The following is a 24,154-nucleotide window of genomic DNA, read 5'->3' on the forward strand; positions in this document are numbered from 1 at the left end:
AAAGTGTATTTTGTTTGCTTTATAAAAAATTAAAAAAAGGAACGGCCACGGTTGTTAAAGGGAGGGTGAAGTAGAAAATCAAGTGGTTTTTTATCGATTCTTCTACTAATTATAAAAAGGCAGGGGGTTACGCGGTTGGTCGGACGTCCGTATTTATAATTATCCTCTAATCTGAACCTAATTTGAATTTTAAAATCATTCGGAAGTATTTCCTGAATGTTTGGCTCTGCAGACTGGTCTTGTAATTAGTAGAAGTATCGATGAAAAATCACTTGATTTTCTACTTCACCCTCCCTTTAAATAGTTTTTTTTCAATAGGTTTATGAAGAGTCATAAAAAACTGAATGACCTTGACTGTTCCAAAATTTACACCCCCATCCCTTCTCCTATGCTAAAGAGGGCTCGGTTTTACAGTGGAAGGGGGCGTTTTCCGGTCTTTTTAGAGATACAGTGTTCATTTTCAGCCAATAGTTTTTTCTCTCTCGATAGGGCAAATTTTGGCGTACGAGTCGCACTTAAACCGGAGATCTGAGAAAAATTACCGCGAGGTGGCGAATGTGTCGCCCTTCTTCAGTATTGCTACACAAGAGAGCGGAGTCCCAAACCCCGCTTTTGGTTACTTCCTAGGCTAATTTAATGGACTTCTGTTAGAAGTTATGTGTATTTTTCCACAAATCGAGAAGAATTTTAAAAGAACGTACTAGTTTGTAGCCCCGGATACATATTACAATTATAAGTAAATTTATTCAAGTAAGGATTAAGGGTTATAATTTTTGTTTGGGCATCGAGGGGCTATTCACTCTGATTTTCTGTACTTCTATTAATGGGTATTTACGGTTATTTTTATAACATAAATTGATATTAGGATTTCATTGTTTTAAACACGTGTATGTAGTACAGTGGAAATGTTTCAAAGCAATAAACACAATATGAAAAATGTTAAATCCAATCAATATCGAGATACCGCTCAGTTAGAATAATATAAATCTTAATCATTAGAAGGAATTAAAAATTCAACCTGAGATTTTTTGATTAAATCAGAAGTGAGATGAGACTAGAAGTGAAGAGCTCTAGCATTGATAGTAGATCCTGGCACTAGTGAACAAATTTGAGGATTTTATGCCGCTTCCCACGCGCCTACACTACTGAGAAAAAAATTGGTCGAGTTCCAAAAACATTTCCTATCCCCTTCCCCTCAACCTAAAGCCGAGTAACACGGACGCGGGAGCTTGAATCTAGTTCGGCCGTCTACCATCACGTTTTGGAGGGAAAATTCAGAAACCGCTACTAGAGGGCCAACCGTTCTTGTGTTATCAAGAATATTCACTTTCGCCGAGTGAAGAATTTGGTTAGCTCAGTACTTCTGGTCTCATCTCACTTCTGATTAAATTTATAACGTAGTTTATTTAAGTTAGGCTATTAATAATTTAGCAGAGTTTCAATATTAGTCTAGTACTTACTTTCATAGGCCCATAATTTGTATTCCCTCAATGCGGTAACCATTTCTGATAACGCCACCGTACAAAGATTTGAAACGGTAACGTTGTTGGATTTGAGAGGGTCAATGGTATACTGAAAATCATTAGCCAAATTGGTTCCATAATCTTTAAAGTCATCTTCAAGGGCATTCCATTTTTGTAGAACTATTTTACTGTCATATATACTAAGAGGCAAGTTGCTTAAATAATGCGCGTTTACTTGCCAAACTATCAACGCATTAAGAACAAGAAGTTTTAAAGAAAGACTTAACATAATCCAGCACAATGTGGTTAGACTATTTCCAAATATGAATGGAAGAGGAAAAGATACTTAAGCCGTTCTATTTTAATTTTGCCTTCAAATAAGCTCTATGTCTATTTTAAAGGCAAGGGTCTTGAAGACCTTGAACGTCTTTTTCTTTTTGTGATGAAGCTCATAACTCAAAGTGGTTTTTATTTCGAGGAAGCGGATATAAGTAGCAAAAAGTAAGGGTATAACTAATTCTCAACAAACTTGGTTCCTCCATAGATGATTTACCTCCAAAAGGACTTTCAATAATATACCTCCTCCGTAATTCGAGGGAGTTAAAAGTTTTGTACGAAATGGCGACCATTAGGCCCTATATATCCACAGCTTCTACTATTACGGCGAATGAAGAGAGATACAATATTACAAAATGAAGCAAATTATATTTTATATTAATAAGAAAATTCTAGGGGGCCGGTAAGTCCTTCTAGATAAGAACTTACAATTGTATTACCATAAAAATTTAGGCCTTTTACGGTAATATCCTATTGGATAGAATCCCGTTGGATCGAATTCAGATTTTTAAAATTGTAGCCAAAATTAAAACAATTTATAGCACAAAGAGCGATTTTCTACTGAATGGGAATAGTTATATGGAAGAGCTTTCGACTGAATGGGATGGGTTTACACATATAAAATCATAGCGTTTTCCTTGAGTTGCCGGGCTCCAGTAGCGCAATGGTTAAAGTGATTGGGATGATCGAAGAAGTTAAGCAGTTATAACCTAACCATACCTAACGTAATCTAACCTTACCATTAAGAGATCTCCCTCCCAAGTACTGACGGCGCTCGATGCTGCTTAACTTCTTCGATCATCCCAATCACTTTAACCATTGCGCTGGGTTAGACAATTTCCAAAAATGGAAGTTATTTCCTGAAATTTATTGAAGAATGTTATTGGTGAACACATATTATTTGCTGCAATATCAAGAAGTTTAATCAGAAAATCAATTTTACTTTTAGGTTAGGTTACGTTAGGTTAGGTTAGGTTAGTAATATTTTATAAATCATTTAACAATGTTACGCCTTTTTCCAAAATATTGATGTTTAGCTTCATTGACTTCTGAAATAATATGCCTTTTCCAAGACATTACTGTTATGTTAGGTTAGTAATATTTTATAAATCATTTAACAATGTTACGCCTTTTCCAAAATATTGATGTTTAGCTTCATTGACTTCTCAAATAATATGCCTTTTCCAAAACATTACTTCTACGTTAGGTTAGGTTTGGTTAAGTTAGTAGCCGATAGATCGCGCTACTAGTGGCCGTTTTTTCCGTTGGACGCCTTTTCGCGACCCTGCCTAGTCCTCTTACATTCTTGGCCCATGCTTCTACAAACTCTTACACGTTTTTAGAGGCCAACTTTTATACTGAACTTTAAAACTGTCCTCGTGCCACGATTTTTGAACTAACAAACCCGTCACTATTACCAGTCTCCTTTACTATTGAATTAGCCATGGAATCGCGTGCACTGCCTTTTTAGGTGCATCACAGGTCTTCTAAATAACTAAATAACCAACCTACACTGAGAGAAAATAGTTTTGTAAAAATTACAGAAATCTTCTGGCAGCACGTGATGCCTGAAAACTAATGTAAATTGTACAGATAAGTCTGCCCATTGATTTTTCAGAAAAAATCAGTAGTATTAACAGATGTTTCGTTATTGCTAAGAATAGAACTGCTTCCAAAATCTGTATTTCTTACAGACAATAACTGCTTTCAAAATCTGTATTTTTTACAGACAATAACTTCTTTCAAAATCTGTATTTTTTACAGACAATAACTGCTTTCAAAATCAGTATTTTTTACAGAAAATAACTGCTTCCAAAATCTGTATTTCTTGCAGACAATAACTGCTTTCAAAATCTGTATTTTTACAGACAATAACTGCTTTCAAAATCTGTATTTTTTACAGAAAATAACTGCTTCCAAAATCTGTATTTCTTACAGACAATAACTGCTTCCAAAATCTGTATTTTTTACAGACAATAACTTCTTTCAAAATCTGTATTTTTTACAGACAATAACTGCTTTCAAAATCTGTATTTTTTACAGAAAATAACTGCTTCCAAAATGTGTATTTCTTACAGACAATAACTGCTTCCAAAATCTGTATTTTTTACAGACAATAACTTCTTTCAAAATCTGTATTTTTACAGACAATAACTGCTTTCAAAATCTGTATTTTTTACAGAAAATAACTGCTTCCAAAATCTGTATTTCTTACAGACAATAACTGCTTTCAAAATCTGTATTTTTTACAGACAATAACTTCTTTCAAAATCTGTATTTTTTACAGACAATAACTGCTTTCAAAATCAGTATTTCTTTCAGACAATAACTGCTTTCAAAATCTGTATTTCTTACAGACAATAACTGCTTTCAAAATCTGTATTTTTTATAGACAGTAACTTCTTTCAAAATCTGTATTTTTTACAGAAAATATTTGCTTCCAAAATCTGTATTTCTTGCAGACAATAACTGCTTTCCAAATCTGTATTTCTTACAGACAATAACTGCTTTCAAATCTGTATTTTTTACAGACAATAACTACTTTAAAAATGTGTTATTTTTAGAAAAAAAAACTACTGTGCCTTTAACAGTCATGGTCTGCGTTAAAAATTTGTTGTAGTTACAGAAAAAGCTGCAAAGTTTACACTTATGGTCTGCTTAAACAATCAGTTGTTTTTACAGAAAAAACTGTTCTTTTAACATATAAAGTCTGCGTTAACTACCTGTTATGTTAACTGAATAAAAATAAATGTAACAGTAATGGTCTACGTTAAATATCTGTCATTTGTACAGAAAAAACTGCAAATTTTAAAGTTACGGTCTTCCTTAAAAATCTGTTATTTTAACAAATATAATCAGCGTTAAAAATGTGCAAGTTATACAGAAAAAACTGTACTTTCAACATTTAAAGCCTGCATTAAATATCTGTCAGTTGATACGGTCTGCGTTAGAATCTGTGTTTTTCACAGAAACCACCGTGAATTTTACCGTTACGTCTGCGATAAAATCTATATTTTTACGGATAAAAAAAAATTGAGTGTAGCCTATATAACTACAAAAAATGAGAAAAATTTCATTATTTCCTGAAAGCCATTTTAGCTCATTTTATTTTGAAACTAAGTAAGCTAAAATATAATTCACACGTAGATTAAACATGTCAATTTAGTTTTATTTTTATAAGAGTTTACATTTATTAAGAAAGATTAAAAAAGAGTTATCTTTCACTAAGTTTTCAAACAACCAAAGAGGTTTGTAGAGACTACCAGCTTCACTTAACTCTCTTCTACACTAGCCAGTCAAACTGGAATTTTTTTTTCATTAAGAACAAAATTTTAACGTTTACTTCCTCCTAATCCTTGCCATACATCTGTAATATAAAAACTAAAATTACTAATTATACCTATAGTTATAAACATTATGATCAGATTCTCGACTCCAACGTTTATTATAAAAAAAACGTCTGGGTTTGGACCAAGGCCGAAAAAACAAACGATATGTGTGAGGTTTACTGAAGTTCAGATATTGAAATTTTTTTCTAGTTATTTTTATCCACTCAATCCTTAATCAATATTTAATTCAATCAACTAATTAAACTGTTAATCGATCTAGTCCCTCTAAATTAATTGAAAAAATTACATATCTACGCTTATTCAAGAACAATTACATTTTCCGAAAACATTTTATCATGAAATTAATTATTTTGAAGGTAGTACGTGTTGAGGGATCAGTATTGAATATTTGAAATGTTCTACTGGATGTCTAAAAAGAGCAAGCGAGCTTTGGCATAACTCGAATGGAAAATGTAAATATTTAATAGATGCCAAACCAGGGTGTTGCGCGAATTTATACATTAAATTTCGAAAATCGAAATGCTACATTTCTATTGTCGCCTCTATGAAGGTAAAGTTGCACTGGAACTTCCGTACTTTAGAATTTCTTGGTCATAACTCAGTCTTCATTTGAAACGTCACCCCCCTACTTTACACCGGTTACGCATTACGCGTAATCATTTTAGCAAGCGTAAAGATCATTTCGGAAAACGCAGGGGCGAGGCCACCATTGGGGTGTATTCTCCCTCGCACCAAGGGTCATCGCCAGACAGTGCCAAAGTTCACTACGGGCAGGAGGCTAGTCAACTAGACACTTCCTATAGCGGTGCTTCTAAGCGAGCGAGAGAATGAGAGAAAAAGAGAAAACACCTCAATGGCGGGATCACACCTGTGTTTTAGTTTCTGGATAATGTTACCACTACGACGAAGAAACGTTTCAAAGGGAAATGCAACAAATGTCAGAAAGTAGGCCATAAAGCCGTGGATTGTTGATACAAGGAGAAAGATGTACGAAAAGACAAGGATGACCACAAGAAAAAGGAAACTGTGAAAAAGGCACACATCCATTATGAAGATGATGGTGCAGCAAAAAGAATAGGCGATTGGCTGATCGACTCCGGCGCTACATCACATATGACGGCGCAGGCAGCGTGGGTTGAGGATTATCAAAACGAAACCTCAAAAAGAATCCAGACTGCACAGGGATCGTTACAGTTCAATGGGATTGGAAACGTCACATTACCAGTCAAAGTAGAGGGTCAAGTGACGACTTTGCGCCTGAGCTAGGTTTTGGTCGTTCCTAACTTAAGTGAGAATTTAATATCAGTCTCCAAGCTTCGGGAAGACGGTTTGCTAGTTGTTTTCGACGAAACCGTAAGAATCCATTGTAAACAAACTGGACAAACACTTGCTATTGCTGCAGAAGAAAATGGTCTTTATCGACTAGACATTGCCTGGGAGAAACTTTACCATGTGTCTGACACGTTAACGTTCACAATTTGTCATCAACGCTTAGGACACTTAAGCATTGGCGGAATGCGCCGCCTAAGAGGCATAGTTGATAGTATATATTGCCCATCAATGCCCGAACAAACGATTTGCGTACCCTACGTTATGGGGAAACAGCATAGGAATGCATTTCCAAAGAAGAAAATACAGAGAAAGCAAAATCTCTTAGAGCTACTATACATTCAGATTTATGTGGACCCATGACGGAAAACTCGATTGGTGGGGCCAGATACATGTTCTGCCTTATTGATGACGTATCACGAATGACTTTCGTCTACTTTCTAAAAGCGAAAAGCGAAGTACTTGAAGTTTTTCAGGCGGTCACAGTACAAGTTGAAAAAGAGACGGGGAACGTTATCAAACGCATAAGAACGGACAATGGAACGGAGTACGTCAACACGAAGATGAACAAGTTCCTTCAGGATGAAGGTTTTACCCATCAAACGACAGTACCATATTGTCCAGAGCAGAATGGAGTAGCTGAACGAACGAATCGCACGCTGGTGGAAAGAGCGCGCGCAATGTTAGCGGATGCTAACCTGCCAAAACGTTTTTGGGCCGAGGCAGTCAATACGGCGTGTTACCTGAAGAATAGGTCACCAACCGTAGCTGTCAAGAACAAAACACCATTAGAAGTATGGAGTGGCGAAAGGCCCAATGTAAAGCACCTGAAAGTATTTGGATGCAGAGCGTTTGCGCATATTCCGAAAGAAAAACGGACGAAGTGGGACCTGAAGTCAAAAGAATTAATGTTCGTTGGATACAGTTTGACACAAAAGGGATACCGCTTAATGAATCCTACAACCTACGAGCTAACTGTGTCACGGCGGTACGCAAAAATTTGGTCTCGCCGTTATGGTCTCGCCGATTTGGTCTCGCCGTTTTGGTCTCGGGACAAATGGGTCTCGGGACAATTGGGTCTCGGGACAAATGGGTCTCGGGACAATTGGGTCTCGGGACAATTTTTTCTCGGGACAATTGGGTCTCGGGACAATTGGGTCTCGGGACAATTGTTTCTCGGGAAAATTGTTTCTCGGGACAAATGGGTCTCGGGACCTAACCCAACCCAACCTTGTTTGGAGGTAAGAAGATTATTTATATGAGCATTAAAAGCCCGCCTCTTACCACGAACAATTTATTAGCAATAATAGAAATATTTTGGAAAAGGTGTCAGATAATTAATAGGAGAATATTTTGGAAAAGGTGGCAGCTAATTAATTGGAGAATATTTTGGAAAAGGTGGCAGCTAATTAATTGGAGAATATTTTGGAAAAGGTGGCAGCTAACTATTAGGGGAATATTTTGCAAAAAGGTGACAGCTAATCAGTAGGAGAATGTTTTGGAAAAGGTGGCAGCTAATTAGTAGGAGAATGTTTTGGAAAAGGTGGCAGCTAATTAATAGGAGAATGTTTTGGAAAAGGTGTCAGATAATTAATAAGAGAATATTTTGGAAAAGGTGGCAGCTAATTAATTGGAGAATATTTTGGAAAAGGTGGCAGCTAACTATTAGGGGAATATTTTGCAAAAAGGTGACAGCTAATCAGTAGGAGAATGTTTTGGAAAAGGTGGCAGCTAATTAGTAGGAGAATGTTTTGGAAAAGGTGGCAGCTAATTAATAGGAGAATATTTTGGAAAAAGTGGCAGCTATTAGGAGAATATTTTGCAAAAAGGTGACAGCTAATTAATAGGAGAATATTGTGCAAAAAGGTGACAGCTAATTAAAAGGAGAATATTTAGGAAAAGGTGGCAGCTAATTAATCGGAGAATATTTTGGAAAAGGTGGCAGCTAACTATTAGGAGAATATTTTGCAAACAGGTGACAGCTAATTAGTAGGAGAATGTTTTGGAAAAGGTGGCAGCTAATTAATAGGAGAATGTTTTGGAAAAGGTGGCAGCTAATTAATAGGAGAATATTTTGCAAAAAGGTGACAGCTAATTAATAGGAGAAAATTTTGGAAAAGGTGGCAACGAATTATTGGGACTATTGCTTTGGAAAAGGAGGCAACTAATTAGGTAACCAAATAATCACGAGACCAAATAGTCCCGAGACCAAATAATCACGATACCAATTAATCCCGATACCAAATAGTCCCGAGACCAAATAGTCCCGAGACCAAATAGTACCGAGACCAAATAGTACCGAGACCAAATCGGTGAGACCAATTGTCCCGCGACCAAATCGGCGAGACCAAAATGGCGAGACCAATTCGGCGAGACCAAATTGTCCTGCTCCGGTGTCACGGGATGTCACATTCATTGAAAGTCAAATGGCAAGAGCGCACGACACAAAGAGGACACGGAACCGTTTCTCGTGGAAGTCATATCAACTCCATGTATCTCAGCAGAAACCAACGCAGCGGTCCGTCTCGAGCCGCAAATAGAATTTGAAATCGACGTAGGTCCCGTCGTGTATCGCCCCCAAGCGGATGCACTGGAGGCAGATATCAATCAGCCAGAAGGAAGCGATCTAGACAACGTCATTGCGGAACACGAGCCAAGAAGATATCCCGTGAGGAACCGGAAACCCCCCATTCGCTATGGACAAGATGAATATGTGGACTTTGCCAAAGAATAAGAGTCCATCACTGCGGAGTCAGAAAACTGCGAAGACATTATTCCTGTTGTTTCTCTTGGCGATTACCTTTAACTCGTTAATGAAGAAAACGAAAGTGATACAAATGAGCCTTGCTCGTACGAAGACGCGTTGCGAAGCGGAGATGCTTTAAAATGGAAGAATGCCATGCAACAAGAGTACGATTCCCTTATGAAAAATGGCACATTTACGCTTGCGGAACGCGCAGACGATTGTACTCCGATAGGAAATAAATGGATTTATAAAATCAAGCGACACGTCGATGGATCCATAGAACGCTACAAAGCTCGATTAGTAGTCCAAGGTTGTTTCCAAAGGGATGGAATAGACTACGCAGAAACCTTTGCACCCGTAGTCAAATACACCACCCTGCGAGTACTACTCGCCTTAGCAGCGCACTTCGATTGGGACGTACATCAAATGGATGTAGTCACGGCTTATTTACATGGCGACCTCGAAAAAGATATCTTCATGAAACAACCAAAGGGATTTGAAAAGAAAGACACGAATGGAAATGTCCTCGTTTGCAAACTACAGAAAGCCCTGTATGGCCATGAGTTAATAATATGTTAGCTCCCTATAAGTTACTCGGGCTCCATAGGCGTAATGTATCCAGCGATTTCTTCTCATTTCGCCCGCGCGGGAAAGAATCCGAATGTTGCGCTCTCTCTTGTCGAAAAAAAAAATCCCGCTCGTACGGCTCCTCGACCTCGAGTCGTCGGCTGCTTTTTCACCAAAAGAGTGTTTTAGTCGTGAATGTTTATGTTTTAACAATTTAACATTAAATCATGGCGTTTGTTTCAGTACTGAGACAAAAAAATGCAGGAAATCAATGCAATTTGCCGATATTGATAAAGAATTCTAAAGATAAGAGTTGTTATTGTGACCTGAAACCAGAAAATTGTACAACTGAGCTAAATCCAATCCACTGATCTCTTAACTGTTTCCTTAACCGAGGCTACTGAGCGAAATATTCGGCTGCTTAAATAGCGCCGATATCATTGGCTAGCTTCCACTACACGCGCTTCCGGGGAAAAAACCGGAAAGAAGAGTAAATAAGATTTTCGTTCAAGTGGCGGCCGCAGAGCGTCGCATATAATTGGGAAGCCGGCGGCGCGGAAGAAAACGCTGGGGTATAAAAATTAATTGCCTGAGTAACTTATAGGGAGCTAACATATTATTAACTCATGGTATGGCCTAAAACAGGCTGGCAGAGCATGGTATGCTAAACTGGATAGTATGCTACGAAGCATTGGTCTAACGTGTGCCAACTTTGATTGTTGCGTTTACCATTGTTGTGTTTCGTAAATTAATCTGCACGAGCTAGTTCTAACTTAAGAGTTACTTTATTCGTTAAAGGGACACTATTGGCAAAAATTAAGTATTTTTATTTTGATTCCTTATGTTGAAATATGCCGCCTTGAATTTTTTCGGATTTTTTGAAGAGCTATTTATAGTATTAAACAATAATTGAAGTTTTGTATCCAAAACATGCATTTGAATTTAGGTAAAGCGACCTACCGGCCAATCAGCGCCCGCGATTTATAAGAGGCAATCCCCAAAGATTTTCTCAGTCGAGTCTCATTTACGTCGTCTGCATTAGGTTCGGAATTCTATATTCTACTTTTCAGAACTCAAAAGCAGGCTGGGAAATAGCACACTTCCTCTGGTCCAAAACCAGTTTATTAATTGCTTGGACTAGTTTTTTAATTGAAGAAGTGGGGGTTACTGGTCCTCAGTACCAGTTTATTAATTGCAAATCTATTGGAGAGCAAAGGCTGCGACCAGTCCGGAGACCAGTTAAATATTTCAGATACTAGGGGGTCACTGGTCCAAAGGACTAGTTTAAAAAATATCCTTATTTCCCAGCCTGCTCAAAAGAAAGGCGCGGGTTTGATCATTTAACGAATAGCGGATAAGAAACATTAATAACTAGCAGGTTTATGCTTTTACGTTTCACTTACACTCAAATTTTTCTCTTAAACTTACTATATTAAAACGCGGCGTGTCGTAATTTTGTTGTATATCTGATAATCTGAATGTCTAGTTATTAGTCCAAGGAATGGGAAGATCCGTGTTCTTTGTGACGTTCGGGATTGAAAAAATTAAAAAACCCATCTTTTAAACCTCAGCAGAGTCAATCTACAACACAATTACTAACGTCCTCAAACTTTAGCAGACGACGGGTCCCGGGGAGTCAATGGTCACGAGGCCACTCTAAAACAATCCTTATATCCCGACCTTGGAAACTCTACTTTTCCTATTTGAACTTTGAAGCAGACAGCATACGACTAAATATAATCTAAACTTCACGGGATTGGTTGATTTGTCTCTATCCCTAAAGAGGTTTTTATTGGCCGGTAGGTAAGTGTGCTAAAATCGAAACCCATTGCTAAGCCTAACAAATTTTAAAAAAATTTATTTTCATTGAAAAAAATGTTTGAAAAATCAGAAAAAATAAGAGACTTCATATTTAATGAAAACAAACCAGGAAAAAATAAAACACGGCACTAAAATTTTCAGCTGAGAGTCTCCCTTAAGAGTTAAGATTATATTTAATTTAAGTTTCTTTAAATTGCAGTTTCTTTAATTGTGTAGTTTTTTGCTTTGTACTAAAATATTATTTACATGCCTTATACAGTATCCATCTTTAAAGCCCAAAATATAAGAGAATAAGGCCGAAAGATGGCGAGCACGAGTTTTGAAATTATAGGCCACTCCCTTCCCTTCATTACATCTCAGATTAATAACCCCTGGATATGAAAGGAAATAGGGAGGCATACTTGAATAGGGCATCGGCATCTCTAGCGCCCCTATAGTCAAAACTTCGAAACAAGTTACCCCAAACAAACTCAGTAAGCGCGTGACCGCGTCTGCTACTCCATGCTTTTTTAAGCCTCGGCTACTTTTCATCCGCGGTTCCCGTTTCTTTTTTTCTTCTGAGTCTTCTAATCCCGGTACCTGGTCCGGAGGTTTTGTTCACTAAATTAGGTAGGTTTTTTGTTTTTTATTTATATAAAAATTAGATTAAACTATAAATTTGATAACTCAAATGACAGAAAAGCAATAATGGATGATTCAGAGACAGATAGTGATTCAAGTGCAATATTGGTTCCAGAATTATCGTTTTGGGAAAAGGTGGAAGGTAAATTTTATAATTAATTTGTAAATGGTTACATTTAAGTGCAATCCCAACAGGCCAATTATTATTTACAGGTGTTATTTCAAATAACTTTGAAATTATATGCAAGCAAGCATTTAATAATATGATTACTACCTCCGACCAAGGCATGGACTGTGATTTATCTAAAGCTATTAAGATATGTGCAAAAGAATTGGTTTCCTTCTACGCACTCAAGGAAATTTACCTTGATAAGTTTTCTCTTATGACAAACCTAACGAGGGAAAATTACGTTGAGGAATGCCAAAAGCTATTTAGGAACTGTGATATAAAGAATCACATAATTAATATTGTCGAGGTTAGTAAATATTGAAATATTTGTCTGTTGGTTGTGAGAAGAAATCACTTATAAGTTTATACTTTAGGACAATGTTCCCATTTTAACGTCAGTGTACGATATACGGTACATATCACATACCATCATGGTAGAAATGTTTGATGAAATTTTGAATGAATCTGTTACCATTACAAAACCCGAAGAGAGAAATGTTCCGGTAGCCACAGGCGAAGAAAATTACTTGGAAAACTTCAAGTTACTACAGTTTGAAACAGCTGAAAACCATGATCTTGAAGCTGTATATTATGTTGGAGGTTCTGTCATCAGATCTATTAAGAGAAAAGTTCCTACTGATTTGTTTACCTTCATTATGGAAAGGATGTCTTTGGGCGAGCAGGACAGAATGTCAGAACCTAGTAATTGGACAGTTAAAAAGGACAGGGGGAAATTGATTCACATTAACGACAGCACTAAAGAATTGTTTGTGATAATTATTGCAATAGCCAAGAAATATTATTCCCCAGCTCAACGATACCCAAGAGAACTTCGATTAAAAGCTGAATTTGATATTTTAGCTAGTAAAATTGTAAGATCTAAATGGTCTGAAATCTGGTCTGAAGATAGATACTGTGATAAAAAAGATTCAGTTTTAAAAGCTATAGTTAACATTTTTCTAACTATTTACGGTTCAGGTTTAAAAACATTCCTTTCACAAAAGCACCAAATTGCAAACAAAAGAAAGATCAAAGAAAAGAGGCTAAGGAAGCAGCTCTTAGAAATTAGTAACTCAAATCAGAGTTAGTCATCTAATGTTCAAATTAAGTTTATAGTATTAATTTGAATTTTATGCATTAAAAATGGTAAAAAATTGATATTTTGAAAAAAGTGATAAAAAATTACAAAACACCAAAGTTAATTTCTGATTGTTATTCACTTTATTTTTAAAACCTTACAAGTTTTTAATTTTAGGAAAATCCCTTAATAATTTTAATTTAGAACTCGTGGGTTCCAAATTTCAAGATTTATCAAAAAAATTAGAGTCCTAACTTTATTAATTAACGCTACTCTAAAATAAGGCCACTATTTCCATTTTTTGGAGCCTTAACAAATGACCGAATTATTTGCGTTTTTTCATTACTCTCTCCGTAACCTTTAGCGTTTGGGTTGTGATTAGCACCAAGCAAACTTCGTACTTTTCCAAAATGTTGCTCAAGACAGTCTTGATTCAAATGCGTCGTGAGAATGTATTTTGCACCTTTATTCTATGAGAGCGGTAGCTCTCTTAGATAAGACTTCATACTGCTCTTAATGTATTCTATGAGAGCGGTAGCTCTCTTAGATAAGACTTCATACTGCTCTTAATGTATAAGGAGAGTTTTTTGTTTGGATGTAACTTTTTTTGTATTGTATAAACTGTTTTGAAAAAATTCCACAGAACTACAATTCTGGCCCTGAATATGTGGTTAAAATTTCAAAGAGATCCATTAATTAGTTTATTTTATAAAAAATATAGTTGCTAAGGGTGGTTTTCATTTCCATAAAATTAATCAGCCCTTTTGACGAAAAACTGGAAATTTCCCATAGAAATAACATGTGAATTTTTTCGCAAACGGCCATTTTGTCCAGGCACTTATAGACATAACTACACGTTTGTTAGACTTGAAAACGGTTTTAAATGAAAGGTACAACATTTTACTTGGCGCTAAGCGATTTTCATTAATTATAATTAAGTCTAAGTATGTTTAATTTTAAATTTTCAAAAACATTCCAGTCTGCGACATTTAAGCAGTGTAAAGAGTCAGCTTATGACGTTAGCACTTTTAAAGCTATTTGGTATAATTTTCGTGCTTGTTGAAAAACAAGGGGACCTAGCTTTGTGTGAGCTAACAAGTTAATTTGGAAAAGGTCCCACACACTAATAAATTATGTAACCAACGGCCTTTGGGGCAGCAAAAAAAAAGGTGACTTAACAATATTACCGACTGCTGGTAATTACGATAGATTACCGAGTGCTGGTAATTAAGGTAGATTACCGACTGCTGGTAATTAGGGTAGATTACCGACTGCTGGTAATAAAGCTAGATTACCGACCGCTGGTAATGGCGTTTGAGCTCTTGTTGGTGCTTTGCCCGGGTGCTTGTGGGTGCTTGTGGATACGTGCAGGTGCTTGTGGGTACTTGTGGGTGCTTATAGGTACTTGTGGGTGCTTGTAGGTACTTGTAGGTGCTTGTAGGTACTTGGGGGTGCTTGTAGGTACTTGGGGGTGCTTGTAGGTACTTGTGGGTGCTTGTAGGTACTTGTGGGTGCTTGTAGGGTCTTGTGGGTGCTTGTGGGTGCTTGTAGGTACTTGTGGGTGCTTGTAGGTGCTCGTGGGTGCTTGTGGGTGCTTGTAGGTACTTGTGGGTACTTGTAGGTACTTGTGGGTACTTGTGGGTACTTGTGGGTGCTTATGGGTACTCGTGGGTACTTGTAGGTACTCGTGGGTACTTGTAGGTACTTGTGGGTACTTGTGGGTACTTGTGGGTACTTGTGGGTACTTGTAGGTACTTGTGGGTACTTGTAGGTACTTGTAGGTAATTGTGGGTACTTGTGGGTACTTGTGGGTACTTGTAGGTACTTGTGGGTGCTTGTAGGTACTTGTAGGTACTTGTGGGTACTTGTGGGTACTTGTAGGTACTTGTGGGTGCTTGTAGGTTTTTGTGGGTGCTTGTAGGTACCTGTGGGTACTTGTAGGTACTTGTGGGTACTTGTAGGTACTTGTGGGTGCTTGTAAGTTTTTGTGGGTGCTTGTAGGTTTTTGTGGGTGCTTGTAGGTACTTGTGGGTGCTTGTAGGTACTTGTGGGTACTTGTAGGTACTTGTAGGTGCTTATGGGTACTTGTAGGTACTTGTAGGTACTCGTGGGTACTTGTAGGTGCTTGTAGGTACTTGTGGGTACTTGTAGGTACTTGTAGGTACTTGTGGGTACTTGTGGGTACTTGTAGGTACTTGTGGGTACTTGTAGGTACTTGTGGGTACTTGTGGGTACTTGTAGGTACTTGTGGGTGCTTGTAGGTGCTTGTGGGTACTTGTGGGTGCTTGTAGGTACTTGTGGGTACTTGTGGGTGCTTATAGGTACTTGTGGGTACTTGTAGGTGCTTGTAGGTACTTGTGGGTACTTGTGGGTACTTGTAGGTACTTGTGGGTACTTGTGGGTACTTGTGGGTACCTGTAGGTACCTGTGGGTACTTGTAGGTACTTGTGGGTACTTGTAGGTACTTGTGGGTACTTGTAGGTAATTGTGGGTACTTGTGGGTACTTGTAGGTACTTGTGGGTACTTGTGGGTACTTGTAGGTACTTGTGGGTACTTGTGGGTACTTGTAGGTACTTGTGGGTGCTTGTAGGTACTTGTGGGTACTTGTAGGTACTTGTAGGTACTTGTAGGTACTTGTAGGTGCTTGTAGGTACTTGTAGGTGCTTATGGGTACTTGTAGGTGTTTATGGGTACTCGTGGGTACTTGTAGGTACTCGTGGGTACTTGTAGGTGCTTGTGGGTACTTGTGGGTACTTGTAGGTACTTGTGGGTACTTGTGGGTGCTTGTTGGTGCTTGTGGGTGTTTGTAGGTGCCTGTGGATGTTTGTAGGTACTTGTAGGTACTTGTGGGTACTTGTGGGTACTTGTAGGTACTTGTGGGTACTTGTGGGTACTTGTAGGTACTTGTGGGTGCTTGTAGGTACTTGTGGGTACTTGTAGGTACTTGTAGGTACTTGTAGGTACTTGTAGGTACTTGTAGGTGCTTGTAGGTACTTGTAGGTGCTTATGGGTACTTGTAGGTGTTTATGGGTACTCGTGGGTACTTGTAGGTACTCGTGGGTACTTGTAGGTGCTTGTGGGTACTTGTGGGTACTTGTAGGTACTTGTGGGTACTTGTAGGTGCTTATGGGTACTCGTGGGTACTTGTAGGTACTCGTGGGTACTTGTAGGTACTTGTGGGTACTTGTGGGTACTTGTGGGTACTTGTGGGTGCTTATGGGTACTCGTGGGTACTTGTAGGTACTTGTGGGTACTTGTGGGTACTTGTGGGTACTTGTGGGTACTTGTAGGTACTTGTGGGTACTTTTAGGTACTTGTAGGTAATTGTGGGTACTTGTGGGTACTTGTGGGTACTTGTAGGTACTTGTGGGTGCTTGTAGGTACTTGTAGGTACTTGTGGGTACTTGTGGGTACTTGTAGGTACTTGTGGGTGCTTGTAGGTTTTTGTGGGTGCTTGTAGGTACCTGTGGGTACTTGTAGGTACTTGTGGGTACTTGTAGGTACTTGTGGGTGCTTGTAAGTTTTTGTGGGTGCTTGTAGGTTTTTGTGGGTGCTTGTAGGTACTTGTGGGTGCTTGTAGGTACTTGTGGGTACTTGTAGGTACTTGTGGGTGCTTGTAGGTACTTGTGGGTACTTGTAGGTACTTGTGGGTGCTTGTAGGTTTTTGTGGGTGCTTGTAGGTTTTTGTGGGTGCTTGTAGGTACTTGTGGGTGCTTGTGGGTGCTTATAGGTACTTGTGGGTGCTTGTAGGTACTTGTAGGTACTTATGGGTACTTGTAGGTGCTTGTGGGTGCTTGTAGGTACTTGTGGGTGCTTGTAGGTACTTGGGGGTGCTTGTAGGTACTTGGGGGTGCTTGTAGGTACTTGTGGGTGCTTGTAGGTACTTGTGGGTGCTTGTAGGGTCTTGTGGGTGCTTGTGGGTGCTTGTAGGTACTTGTGGGTGCTTGTAGGTGCTCGTGGGTGCTTGTGGGTGCTTGTAGGTACTTGTGGGTACTTGTAGGTACTTGTGGGTGCTCGTAGGTGCTTGTAGGTACTTGTGGGTACTTGTAGGTACTTGTGGGTGCTCGTAGGTGCTTGTGGGTGCTCGTAGGTGCTTGTGGGTGTTTGTAGGTACTTGTGGGTGCTTGTAGGTACTTGTGGGTGCTTGTAGGTACTTGTGGGTACTTGTAGGTACTTGTGGGTGCTCGTAGGTGCTTGTGGGTGCTCGTAGGTGCCTGTGGATGTTTGTAGGTACTTGCGGGTGCTTGTAGGTACTTGCGGGTGCTTGTAGGTACTTGTGGGTACTTGTAGGTGCTTGTAGGTACTTATGGGTACTTGTAGGTGCTTGTAGGTACTTATGGGTACTTGTGGGTGCTTGTAGGTACTTGTGGGTGCTTGTAGGTACTTGTGGGTACTTGTAGGTACTTGTGGGTACTTGTAGGTGCTTTTAGGTACTTGTGGGTACTTGTAGGTACTTGTAGGTGCTTGTAGGTACTTGTGGGTACTTGTAGGTACTTGTAGGTGCTTATGGGTACTTGTAGGTACTTGTAGGTACTCGTGGGTACTTGTAGGTGCTTGTAGGTACTTGTGGGTACTTGTAGGTACTTGTGGGTACTTGTGGGTACTTGTAGGTACTTGTGGGTACTTGTAGGTACTTGTGGGTACTTGTGGGTACTTGTAGGTACTTGTGGGTGCTTGTAGGTTTTTGTGGGTGCTTGTAGGTACCTGTGGGTACTTGTAGGTACTTGTGGGTACTTGTAGGTACTTGTGGGTGCTTGTAAGTTTTTGTGGGTGCTTGTAGGTTTTTGTGGGTGCTTGTAGGTACTTGTGGGTGCTTGTAGGTACTTGTGGGTACTTGTAGGTACTTGTAGGTACTTGTAGGTACTTGTAGGTGCTTATGGGTACTTGTAGGTACTTGTAGGTACTCGTGGGTACTTGTAGGTGCTTGTAGGTACTTGTGGGTACTTGTAGGTACTTGTAGGTACTTGTGGGTACTTGTGGGTACTTGTAGGTACTTGTGGGTACTTGTAGGTACTTGTGGGTACTTGTGGGTACTTGTAGGTACTTGTGGGTGCTTGTAGGTGCTTGTGGGTACTTGTGGGTGCTTGTAGGTACTTGTGGGTACTTGTGGGTGCTTATAGGTACTTGTGGGTACTTGTAGGTGCTTGTAGGTACTTGTGGGTACTTGTAGGTACTTGTGGGTACTTGTGGGTACTTGTGGGTACCTGTAGGTACCTGTGGGTACTTGTAGGTACTTGTGGGTACTTGTAGGTACTTGTGGGTACTTGTAGGTAATTGTGGGTACTTGTGGGTACTTGTAGGTACTTGTGGGTACTTGTGGGTACTTGTAGGTACTTGTGGGTACTTGTGGGTACTTGTAGGTACTTGTGGGTGCTTGTAGGTACTTGTGGGTACTTGTAGGTACTTGTAGGTGCTTATGGGTACTTGTAGGTGTTTATGGGTACTCGTGGAAACTTGTAGGTACTCGTGGGTACTTGTAGGTGCTTGTGGGTACTTGTGGGTACTTGTAGGTACTTGTGGGTACTTGTGGGTGCTTGTTGGTGCTTGTGGGTGTTTGTAGGTGCCTGTGGATGTTTGTAGGTACTTGTAGGTACTTGTGGGTACTTGTGGGTACTTGTAGGTACTTGTGGGTACTTGTGGGTACTTGTAGGTACTTGTGGGTGCTTGTAGGTACTTGTGGGTACTTGTAGGTACTTGTAGGTACTTGTAGGTACTTGTAGGTACTTGTAGGTGCTTGTAGGTACTTGTAGGTGCTTATGGGTACTTGTAGGTGTTTATGGGTACTCGTGGGTACTTGTAGGTACTCGTGGGTACTTGTAGGTGCTTGTGGGTACTTGTGGGTACTTGTAGGTACTTGTGGGTACTTGTAGGTGCTTATGGGTACTCGTGGGTACTTGTAGGTACTCGTGGGTACTTGTAGGTACTTGTGGGTACTTGTGGGTACTTGTGGGTGCTTATGGGTACTCGTGGGTACTTGTAGGTACTTGTGGGTACTTGTGGGTACTTGTGGGTACTTGTGGGTACTTGTAGGTACTTGTGGGTACTTGTAGGTACTTGTAGGTAATTGTGGGTACTTGTGGGTACTTGTGGGTACTTGTAGGTACTTGTGGGTGCTTGTAGGTACTTGTAGGTACTTGTGGGTACTTGTGGGTACTTGTAGGTACTTGTGGGTGCTTGTAGGTTTTTGTGGGTGCTTGTAGGTACCTGTGGGTACTTGTAGGTACTTGTGGGTACTTGTAGGTACTTGTGGGTGCTTGTAAGTTTTTGTGGGTGCTTGTAGGTTTTTGTGGGTGCTTGTAGGTACTTGTGGGTGCTTGTAGGTACTTGTGGGTACTTGTAGGTACTTGTGGGTGCTTGTAGGTACTTGTGGGTACTTGTAGGTACTTGTGGGTGCTTGTAGGTTTTTGAGGGTGCTTGTAGGTTTTTGTGGGTGCTTGTAGGTACTTGTGGGTGCTTGTGGGTGCTTATAGGTACTTGTGGGTGCTTGTAGGTACTTGTAGGTACTTATGGGTACTTGTAGGTGCTTGTGGGTGCTTGTAGGTACTTGTGGGTGCTTGTAGGTACTTGGGGGTGCTTGTAGGTACTTGGGGGTGCTTGTAGGTACTTGTGGGTGCTTGTAGGTACTTGTGGGTGCTTGTAGGGTCTTGTGGGTGCTTGTGGGTGCTTGTAGGTACTTGTGGGTGCTTGTAGGTGCTCGTGGGTGCTTGTGGGTGCTTGTAGGTGCTTGTGGGTGCTTGTAGGTACTTGTGGGTGCTTGTAGGTACTTGGGGGTGCTTGTAGGTACTTGGGGGTGCTTGTAGGTACTTGTGGGTGCTTGTAGGTACTTGTGGGTGCTTGTAGGGTCTTGTGGGTGCTTGTGGGTGCTTGTAGGTACTTGTGGGTGCTTGTAGGTGCTCGTGGGTGCTTGTGGGTGCTTGTAGGTACTTGTGGGTACTTGTAGGTACTTGTGGGTGCTCGTAGGTGCTTGTAGGTACTTGTGGGTACTTGTAGGTGCTTGTAGGTACTTATGGGTACTTGTAGGTGCTTGTAGGTACTTATGGGTACTTGTGGGTGCTTGTAGGTACTTGTGGGTGCTTGTAGGTACTTGTGGGTACTTGTAGGTACTTGTGGGTACTTGTAGGTGCTTTTAGGTACTTGTGGGTACTTGTAGGTACTTGTAGGTACTTGTAGGTGCTTGTAGGTACTTGTGGGTACTTGTAGGTACTTGTAGGTGCTTATGGGTACTTGTAGGTACTTGTAGGTACTCGTGGGTACTTGTAGGTGCTTGTAGGTACTTGTGGGTACTTGTAGGTACTTGTGGGTACTTGTGGGTACTTGTAGGTACTTGTGGGTACTTGTAGGTACTTGTGGGTACTTGTGGGTACTTGTAGGTACTTGTGGGTGCTTGTAGGTTTTTGTGGGTGCTTGTAGGTACCTGTGGGTACTTGTAGGTACTTGTGGGTACTTGTAGGTACTTGTGGGTGCTTGTAAGTTTTTGTGGGTGCTTGTAGGTTTTTGTGGGTGCTTGTAGGTACTTGTGGGTGCTTGTAGGTACTTGTGGGTACTTGTAGGTACTTGTAGGTACTTGTAGGTGCTTATGGGTACTCGTAGGTACTTGTAGGTACTCGTGGGTACTTGAAGGTGCTTGTAGGTACTTGTGGGTACTTGTAGGTACTTGTAGGTACTTGTGGGTACTTGTGGGTACTTGTAGGTACTTGTGGGTACTTGTAGGTACTTGTGGGTACTTGTGGGTACTTGTAGGTACTTGTGGGTGCTTGTGGGTGCTTGTGGGTACTTGTGGGTGCTTGTAGGTACTTGTGGGTACTTGTGGGTGCTTATAGGTACTTGTGGGTACTTGTAGGTGCTTGTAGGTACTTGTGGGTACTTGTAGGTACTTGTGGGTACTTGTGGGTACCTGTAGGTACCTGTGGGTACTTGTAGGTACTTGTGGGTACTTGTAGGTACTTGTGGGTACTTGTAGGTAATTGTGGGTACTTGTGGGTACTTGTAGGTACTTGTGGGTACTTGTGGGTACTTGTAGGTACTTGTGGGTACTTGTGGGTACTTGTAGGTACTTGTGGGTGCTTGTAGGTACTTGTGGGTACTTGTAGGTACTTGTAGGTACTTGTAGGTACTTGTAGGTGCTTGTAGGTACTTGTAGGTGCTTATGGGTACTTGTAGGTGTTTATGGGTACTCGTGGAAACTTGTAGGTACTCGTGGGTACTTGTAGGTGCTTGTGGGTACTTGTGGGTACTTGTAGGTACTTGTGGGTACTTGTGGGTGCTTGTTGGTGCTTGTGGGTGTTTGTAGGTGCCTGTGGATGTTTGTAGGTACTTGTAGGTACTTGTGGGTACTTGTGGGTACTTGTAGGTACTTGTGGGTACTTGTGGGTACTTGTAGGTACTTGTGGGTGCTTGTAGGTACTTGTGGGTACTTGTAGGTACTTGTAGGTACTTGTAGGTACTTGTAGGTACTTGTAGGTGCTTGTAGGTACTTGTAGGTGCTTATGGGTACTTGTAGGTGTTTATGGGTACTCGTGGGTACTTGTAGGTACTCGTGGGTACTTGTAGGTGCTTGTGGGTACTTGTGGGTACTTGTAGGTACTTGTGGGTACTTGTAGGTGCTTATGGGTACTCGTGGGTACTTGTAGGTACTCGTGGGTACTTGTAGGTACTTGTGGGTACTTGTGGGTACTTGTGGGTGCTTATGGGTACTCGTGGGTACTTGTAGGTACTTGTGGGTACTTGTGGGTACTTGTGGGTACTTGTAGGTACTTGTGGGTACTTGTAGGTACTTGTAGGTAATTGTGGGTACTTGTGGGTACTTGTGGGTACTTGTAGGTACTTGTGGGTGCTTGTAGGTACTTGTAGGTACTTGTGGGTACTTGTGGGTACTTGTAGGTACTTGTGGGTGCTTTTAGGTTTTTGTGGGTGCTTGTAGGTACCTGTGGGTACTTGTAGGTACTTGTGGGTGCTTGTAGGTTTTTGTGGGTGCTTGTAGGTACCTGTGGGTACTTGTAGGTACTTGTGGGTACTTGTAGGTACTTGTGGGTGCTTGTAAGTTTTTGTGGGTGCTTGTAGGTTTTTGTGGGTGCTTGTAGGTACTTGTGGGTGCTTGTAGGTACTTGTGGGTACTTGTAGGTACTTGTAGGTACTTGTAGGTGCTTATGGGTACTCGTAGGTACTTGTAGGTACTCGTGGGTACTTGAAGGTGCTTGTAGGTACTTGTGGGTACTTGTAGGTACTTGTAGGTACTTGTGGGTACTTGTGGGTACTTGTAGGTACTTGTGGGTACTTGTAGGTACTTGTGGGTACTTGTGGGTACTTGTAGGTACTTGTGGGTGCTTGTAGGTGCTTGTGGGTACTTGTGGGTGCTTGTAGGTACTTGTGGGTACTTGTGGGTGCTTATAGGTACTTGTGGGTACTTGTAGGTGCTTGTAGGTACTTGTGGGTACTTGTAGGTACTTGTGGGTACTTGTGGGTACCTGTAGGTACCTGTAGGTGCTTGTAGGTACTTGTGGGTACTTGTAGGTACTTGTGGGTACTTGTAGGTAATTGTGGGTACTTGTGGGTACTTGTAGGTACTTGTGGGTACTTGTGGGTACTTGTAGGTACTTGTGGGTACTTGTGGGTACTTGTAGGTACTTGTAGGTACTTGTGGGTACTTGTGGGTACTTGTAGGTACTTGTAGGTACTTGTGGGTACTTGTAGGTACTTGTAGGTACTTGTAGGTACTTGTGGGTACTTGTAGGTACTTGTAGGTACTTGTAGGTACTTGTAGGTGCTTGTAGGTACTTGTAGGTGCTTATGGGTACTTGTAGGTGTTTATGGGTACTCGTGGAAACTTGTAGGTACTCGTGGGTACTTGTAGGTGCTTGTGGGTACTTGTGGGTACTTGTAGGTACTTGTGGGTACTTGTGGGTGCTTGTTGGTGCTTGTGGGTGTTTGTAGGTGCCTGTGGATGTTTGTAGGTACTTGTAGGTACTTGTGGGTACTTGTGGGTACTTGTAGGTACTTGTGGGTACTTGTGGGTACTTGTAGGTACTTGTGGGTGCTTGTAGGTACTTGTGGGTACTTGTAGGTACTTGTAGGTACTTGTAGGTACTTGTAGGTACTTGTAGGTGCTTGTAGGTACTTGTAGGTGCTTATGGGTACTTGTAGGTGTTTATGGGTACTCGTGGGTACTTGTAGGTACTCGTGGGTACTTGTAGGTGCTTGTGGGTACTTGTGGGTACTTGTAGGTACTTGTGGGTACTTGTAGGTGCTTATGGGTACTCGTGGGTACTTGTAGGTACTCGTGGGTACTTGTAGGTACTTGTGGGTACTTGTGGGTACTTGTGGGTGCTTATGGGTACTCGTGGGTACTTGTAGGTACTTGTGGGTACTTGTGGGTACTTGTGGGTACTTGTGGGTACTTGTAGGTACTTGTGGGTACTTGTAGGTACTTGTAGGTAATTGTGGGTACTTGTGGGTACTTGTGGGTACTTGTAGGTACTTGTGGGTGCTTGTAGGTACTTGTAGGTACTTGTGGGTACTTGTGGGTACTTGTAGGTACTTGTGGGTGCTTTTAGGTTTTTGTGGGTGCTTGTAGGTACCTGTGGGTACTTGTAGGTACTTGTGGGTACTTGTAGGTACTTGTGGGTGCTTGTAAGTTTTTGTGGGTGCTTGTAGGTTTTTGTGGGTGCTTGTAGGTA

The 24,154-nt window shown here is 40.7% G+C and overlaps 1 protein-coding gene across 1 annotated transcript; it reads left to right on the forward strand.

Moving 5' to 3' along the window:
• Positions 1 to 11,973: 11,973 nt before the first annotated feature.
• Positions 11,974 to 13,597, forward strand: LOC149647080 (uncharacterized). The gene is made up of 4 exons (XM_089849690.1): positions 11,974 to 12,221; positions 12,290 to 12,375; positions 12,447 to 12,709; positions 12,777 to 13,597. Exons 2-4 carry the CDS (start codon positions 12,300 to 12,302, stop codon positions 13,488 to 13,490), a joined length of 1,053 nt encoding a protein of 350 aa, XP_089705816.1. The 5' UTR covers positions 11,974 to 12,221; positions 12,290 to 12,299; the 3' UTR covers positions 13,491 to 13,597.
• Positions 13,598 to 24,154: the final 10,557 nt, after the last annotated feature.

This window comes from Phalangium opilio, unplaced genomic scaffold (genome assembly GCF_054372755.1).
Source record: "Phalangium opilio isolate 3A_F unplaced genomic scaffold, DU_Popi_V2 ptg000089l_1, whole genome shotgun sequence".
NCBI lineage: Eukaryota > Metazoa > Arthropoda > Arachnida > Opiliones > Phalangiidae > Phalangium > Phalangium opilio.